The sequence below is a fragment of the Frankliniella occidentalis genome, unplaced genomic scaffold (genome assembly GCF_000697945.3).
Source record: "Frankliniella occidentalis isolate FOCC.00 unplaced genomic scaffold, Focc_3.1 Scaffold51, whole genome shotgun sequence".
Classification (NCBI taxonomy): Eukaryota; Metazoa; Arthropoda; class Insecta; order Thysanoptera; family Thripidae; genus Frankliniella; species Frankliniella occidentalis.
In genome coordinates, this window is record NW_026267181.1 from 541,190 (window position 1) to 548,233 (window position 7,044).

A 7,044-nucleotide genomic window follows, 5' to 3' on the forward strand; every position below is an offset into this window, starting at 1 on the left:
ATTTGGAATGCTCGTATTAGCATCTTCCAAGGATATTTGCAAAGGTTTTTGGCGCTCCCTCATGAAAAAGAGATATCGCTGAAGTACATTGTTATAATGTTTCCATTTTTCTGAATCATCAGCGTATTTTTGGCGCATGATCAAATCCATTTCTGAATCGAGCGAACTCGACTGAGTTTGCGCCGTAGATGGCGTAGGGTTATTTAGCTTAGCCACACTCTCGTGAGGCACAAGAATCATTTTCTTAACATAATTCATTTGAACAGACTAGGAATCACGGATGCTACGGTGGAGAGAAGTAGAGGAAGAAATGAACCCCCTGTTTGTTCGAGGTGACTGCGCTTAATCAGCCAACCTTCTCCTTTTTGAGCTAGTTTCCTGATTTGATTGGCGTGTCGCCTGAGCTTGGTTTTATCTTTTTCACTCAGTGGAATATTTCCACTCAGCAAATTATCGCAAATTTCACAAATAGCGTAGATGATCGCTTTGTCTGATTCTTTTAGAATCGCTTTACGAAGATTAGCTTTAGCTGACTGGAGGACCTGAAGCACTGCTTTGTGCGTCTTTACGGCAGGAGCCATTGTCAACGAATGATTCAGAGTACAGCTTCCATCTCCCTTTTATACTTTGCCTTGGGAATGTAAACGACCGTGGACTCTCCAGGAAAAATGAGGGTGCGCATGCGCAATTGATCAGCCTGATTTGGCTTAAAATCGAATAGAATGTACGTGAACCCGGCCTTTGTGGCGTCATGATAAGCCTCTAGGAGGGCTCGAAAATGAGTAGGGTCTACTTGCATGCAAAATGTGCGTATCTGTGCCAAGTCTCGGCTTGTTTTAAACAAAACAATATAGTGTGTGTTCAAACTTATCTGTCGTAGGCCATCAGGAAAGAGACACTGACTTAGAAAATAAATGCTGAGGTTTCTGTGATGAGAACCCTTGATGAAAAATTTTAGGATTTCTTTCTGGTGTGACTTAATCTCATCCATAAAGTCATCAATGACAATTAGCTTAGGCCCTTGCCCCGAAGGATAGTCGTCCAGAACAGGGAGCTCTTGTCGAAAATCGACCTTGTCTTTTAGCTCGTCATAAAGTGGCTGCCACTCCGAATAACAGAAAATGGTGTGTTCAAATTTTGTGTTGAACATCTCATCTCTATTTTCAATCAGACGTTTTATGAAATAAGTTTTACCACTGCCCGTTCCACCTACCACGAGGGCGGTGCAAGGGTGTTGGAATCTCAGATCCATCATGAAGAATGATGACCAACACAATGTGGTTGTTTCTTTTATAGGGGCCTAACCAGCATCTCCCCTGCGCCGGTGGGGCCTGCCTGCCTCTCCCCTGCGCCTGCCGTGTGACTTAGGCGTCTCTTAGGTGGCCCATCACTTCGAGGAGGCCTTGGTCCTCCTCGTCGGCTTCCTCCCAAGCATTGTAGCCATGGGGTACTGTGTTGGCGGTGTCAACACGACGCCTCTTTGTATTCTTGGCCTGCCAAATTTTTTGTGGTAGGACGAGTGACTACCTTCCAAGTTGGAAGCCGGGCGATTTGGTGAGGAATGGGAATAGTGGTTTTTTCCCGGTCTCCCATAACCATCGCTTTAAGGGTGTCAAATGTCACCAACTGATCACATGACTTGTTGATTGAGATACCACGGACTTTGATGCAAACTTTGATGTTTGCGAGATCTCCACCTACAGCCACCTTGTAAGCATAGTTTTTGGGGCCCCCGGCCACAAACTCGGTGATGTAAGACCCAGGACCGAAGTCCTCTTCGATCTGGTCGGTCAAATCACCGAGATGTGTGCCGAGGGGCAGGTCAGGCTCATTAGGGCGACTGATGTAGGCCACCGAGTCCGTGTCGTGGTAAAGGGCCCTCTCCTTGACCATGTCCAGGTATTTGTAAAGTTGCAGCCGCCCATGGCAAGTTGTATATGCAGCATGGATCAGCGAGGAAGTCGGGAACGACTCCTCACTGTCCTCTACCGGCTGCCATGTCACCTGAAGACAGTCTTCACTTAGTGGAAGAAGCCCCGTGACAATTTTGCGAGGGTCAGTAATAAGCTCAAACAATTTTTCAGAGGTCAGAACAAGTTCGGTCTTGGGCCTCAAAGTTTTCTCCCCAAACTTTCCCCAAAACGAATTGCACATAAGCTTTGCCAAGGTCCGCAACGCAGGGTTCTTGACCATTTTGGAAGGGTCCAGGACCACGCCATCATTTTCTAGGGTGTCCTGAACGAACTTGGCCTTGAGCTCGTCTGTGGTACAGTCTACTGGCCAGCCGCTGGCCTGAATTTTCAGAGCCATGAAGCATCTGACGTAGCCAGAAAGCAGCCCGTCTTCTCTGGTTCGGGGATTATACTAAGAGGTCCCAGGGTACTGGTAGACCTCGTGCAAGTCTACCAGCTGGTACTCTTTCTCCCTCAGAGCAAGGAGCAGCTCAGGGGCACACCATGACCCTGTGAATTTCCGCTCTTCAGGGGCATGTTGGCAAATGTCCATACTCTCCGTCTCTGCGCAAGTGCGGCAGAGAGGGAACAAAAGTTTCCCATTGCACTTATAGGGCAGGACAGGCAAGTACAGGTCCCGTGGAGGGAGCACAGAGCACTTGACCATACCATTCTACAGGCTAGGGTCAGGCATCTGGGGATCATCTTCTAGATGGATGACAGGGTGACCTGTCGGGTACATTGCCCGAAGATTTGCGTTCGGGTACTCACAAATAACATCGACCAACTTGATCTTCTCCCCTGGTTTGGCTTGGTAGAACCATTTCAGGGCACTGGTTCGGCCGCCAGCTAGGCCGTCTCGGAGATTGAGAGGAGTGGCCCTAGTGGTCGGGTTATCTCTGAAGTACTCTTTGACCTCTGTGTCAGACTCAAGCTCCCTCTTGAACTGACACTCCCATTTCTCGACGACAGTGTAGCCATTGCGGCGAAACATTGCCGTGAGCCTAACTGTGCGCTCATATTTGCTCTCCTTTGAGTCAGAAGTGGCAGGAAAGTGCTCAGGGCACTCGTGCCAGTAGCACCCGTGGAACTGGTAGATACGCCGCTCCACCCCTCCATTAGGAAGAGGTAGCTCGACGTACCCATCCACAAGCCTTCCCATGACAGCCACTTCGCGGTCAGTGTGAATGGTTTTAATTTTATGACCCAGCTTAGCAGACTCATAGTCGAGCCACTGTAGGGCAATGTGACTCTGCTTGCCTCTACCATGGTAACCTCCTGGAGGTACGAGGCCAATTGTGTTGGCTGTCAAGAAGTTGCGGCGGAAGGCCGCCATGCATGCACTGCTGAGGGTGATACAGTGCTGCATTGGGTCAAACCCAGCAACATCCTGAAACAGTTTTCTGAATGCCTGACATGACTGACGGAGGATCGTTACATCAGATATGCAATATTCGATCAACTCACGCCTAAAGTTGAAGAGGTAATTGGAAGACACCTGGGTATCATACCAGGCATTGAAGTCGTCAGCTGCCTTCGACTTCATACTGGACACACAGTAGAGGTCCCTATCGAGCATAGGTCCCTCATACTGGTAATACTCTGGCTTATTTGCCAAGAAGGGCCAGTACCCTTTCTTGAGCTCGTTGAGCCCGAATGATTTGGGCATAGAGCTAAGTGGCATTGGAAGAAACATCAGGGAGTCTATGAACTTCCAGTTCCCCACTTTCATGCACAGTATTTTTGCCCCCTGAAGAGTGAGGTCGGGAGAGAGGCCGCGAGCCACCAACTCCTGGAGCACAAAAATGGCGTCAAATGCCTTTGCATTGTGTGCCACGAGCAGGACGTGGGCCTTTGGCCCAAAGGACTGAAGATAGTCCAGGAACTGCCCCATAACTTGTGCCGCAGGATCATCCAGGTTGTGGAATACCTGTTGCCGGGTATTGCAGACAGTGCAAAAGTGCTCATTGCCAGGCACATTGGCACAATTGTCGCATACGGCTTGTGACACAAGGAGGTTTGGCCTGTGTTCAAAGGTGTCCTCTTTACCGTCTACTGGGTCGCACTGAGTGGTCTCAATATCATAGAAGACCGTAACATACTTCCAACCCTTCTTTTTGTCTTTTTCCTGCCAGCTAGTCATGTAACAAAGGTGGTTCTCCTTTACATTCTCTCTGCAATTTTTACAGTAAACGAAGCCACAGACATGTTTCCCGGACTTCAGAGTGTTGTAGCTCTTTTCACATGTTGGGCAGAATCTAAAGACTTCACACTTGGTGAAGTCAGAATTCCGCATCTTAACTGCCTTATGATGCTGAAGGCAAGCATCGCCTGAAAACTGATGGCGACAGTCAGGGCATCGAACTAGAGGGACAGTGGGGTCATCGTGTACAACGCCGGCAAAGCAGCGCCAACATGAGCCCTCACATCGGTGGTCGTCCTTGTGGTTGTAAAAAACAACACATTTTTCACACTGAAAGTGTGTTTCAAATGCCTGGCAAGGGTACAATATGGCGGAGAAGTGTTCTTTGTGTAGAAGAAGGTACAAATTCTTACGGCCAGCACTGTAAGGCCCCTTGAACACGCACTCCTTGCCGTGTTTGTCTGTAAAGACACAGAGGCGATAATCAGGCAATATGTCTTGCATTCGCCTGACATCGTCCAGACCGCAAGCCTGGTCGTACCCAATGTGAGCACTGGCACACAATGTTTTGGCACCTTTTAGCTGTACGCCCGATACGGGTTTCTTAAGCCTGTTAAAGGTAGTGTAGGCCATACCCTCTCTGGACTTTGCTACAAAGATACTCCTTGCCAAGCACATGGAGTCCCTGGTATTGTCGGGCGAGAAAATGGTGCTTTTATCAACCATTCGTTCAAGCCATTGATCCATGGACTCGTTCGGAACACGACTTGTCCGATGACCTCCGGCTTTGGGGGTAGGGACATGAATAAAGCTAACTTTCAGCTGCCCGTTTGCCATAAAGGCCTGATTAGACTTTAGGACACGGCCTAGCTTATCGAGGACCACCTGTCCATTGAGTTGGTCAACCCTTCTCATACTGAACCACAAGGGATTATCAATGTTTTCAGCACTCTCTATTTCGAGGATGACCCTGTCATCGTCTTTTGCGTTGACAGCCTGTCTCTGTCTTTGCAACATAGTGTCGAAGAGAGAGACCACCAGGTCCTCCGACGGAAGAGTATCGGCAAGGCCCCTGACCATCACTACCTCCTCGCGGAACTTAGTGTTGAAGCGTTTTAGCTCCCGTTCCCGACTTTGGAGTACTTCTAGGGTAGGACCTTCCTCCTGTTCCTCCTCATCCTCTTCCCGAGATCGCTTGGCCGCCTGGGGTTGCGGAGAGGGTGAACGTGGTCGCGATGGACCAGCTGGAGGTGTGGGTGGACGTGGCGGCTCCGTGGGTGGTGTGACGGAGCGCGCCAGTATTGTGTGAGTTTGGGGTGTAGGAATGGGATCAGATGATCCTTGCCCCACCATAGCCAAAGCCATGCGGTAGGTGACTTGGGCATTTGGATCGGCATTCCCATGCACACGAGTGTGAGCAAGATGGCCTACAAGTAGAAAGGGCACGATCCTTGGATCGGCCCGATCTGCAGGCGATGCGTTAAGGAGAGCGAGGAGTATCTCCGTATACGCTTGAGAAAGATATTGGTCTGTATAATAACAGCCACCTTCCCACTCTGACAGAATTTCTCTTACAAGAGAAGACATGGCAATAGCTCAGAAGCAAGAGCTAAACCAGGGCTCACGAAGAGCAAAGACTTTAATAGCACGAAGGCTAAGAATAGCACGAAGGCTAAGAAGTAAGGCTCACAGAGAGCAAACACTTCAACAGCACGAAGGCTGAGAAGAACAACGAGAGACTGGACAATCAAAACTGGCGCTAACAGCAGCACAGCGAAAACGAAAGCAGAACTCCAAATTTCTTCTAACACCCACAGTCTATCACGCTACTGAATGGTAGAGAAAATTTGTCGCACAATGCAGTCAATGGTGACAAAGGAAGATTTTCAGCCCTAATGTCATTACTCTAGCGTGGCGGGTACCTACCGCGTACTAACTCCTGGTGCACAGCGCTGTGCGCGCTCTGGTGGCGGACATTGGAACTACTTCGGCGAGGTGCAACGTGATGCGTGCGGGGCGTGCCGGGGGTAGCGACGGGCAAGGAAACTAACGTAAAGTTAACAGTGCAGTGACCGGTGATGGGTTTGGCATATAATAGCGTGGGGTAGTGCCGGTGTTATTGGCTCGCGCGGCTGATATCGTTCCTCAAATGTATTAGGTACTCCACCCAATTAACTCGTCACAGTATGTGGCCCATCCTCAAGCGAGCAGGGCCAACCTCAATTCGGCGCTACTGAGTGCTGATCACTAGAACTTCACTCGTTGACGATAGGTGGCGCTAGTGTTCTTAGCTCTCGCGGCTGATATCGTACCGCAAAAGGTATGACGTACCCCACACGATCTTCTCACTTGACGGATTGCTCAATCCGGATTTTTAAAGTCTGACACCCAAGGGATGTCTCGCGGCCGTGGTGCGCATGGCGTTTTCCTTCACAACCCCCTAGCGGTCCCGGTGCGTGGACGGCTACCTCGTGGTGGGCCGGCGGCGGCCACGGCGGCCTCGATGCGCGGGCGGACTCCTCGGCGGCCGCCTTACCCGGGCGGAGGGCCCCGGGCCGGCAGCTACGCTAACCGGTGCGCGGGGCGCGCGGGACCCGGACGGACTCCTTGACGTCAACCCCGCGGGCGGACGCGTTCTAACCGGTGCGCGGGACCCGGGCGGACGGTGGGACCCAGGCGGCGACTACCTCGCGGGCGGGGCGGCGGCGGACTCGGTGCGCGGGCGGACTCCTCGACGGCCACCTCACCCGGGCGGTGGTTAGGCGCTATTTTGACCGGTGTCGGGCGACATGTTACAACCTGTTTCCAGGTTAGCGACACTTACGGCCTTAGGTTAGGCTAAGTACGGTGGCAACTTAGGTTAGGTTGTTGCGAGTCAAGAGCGGAAGAATGGGGGACATAAGTTGAGGTGAACGCCTGACAAGACCGGAAGAATGGGGCACCAAGATG

General features: G+C 51.0%; 1 protein-coding gene across 1 annotated transcript; it reads right to left on the bottom strand.

The window, feature by feature from the left end:
* Positions 1-2,625: 2,625 nt before the first annotated feature.
* LOC113215001 (uncharacterized) lies at positions 2,626-5,460 on the bottom strand. Its single transcript, XM_026434542.2, has one exon. The coding sequence runs from the start codon at positions 5,458-5,460 to the stop codon at positions 2,626-2,628; it is 2,835 nt and encodes a 944-aa protein (XP_026290327.2).
* Between the last annotated feature and the right edge of the window lie 1,584 nt (positions 5,461-7,044).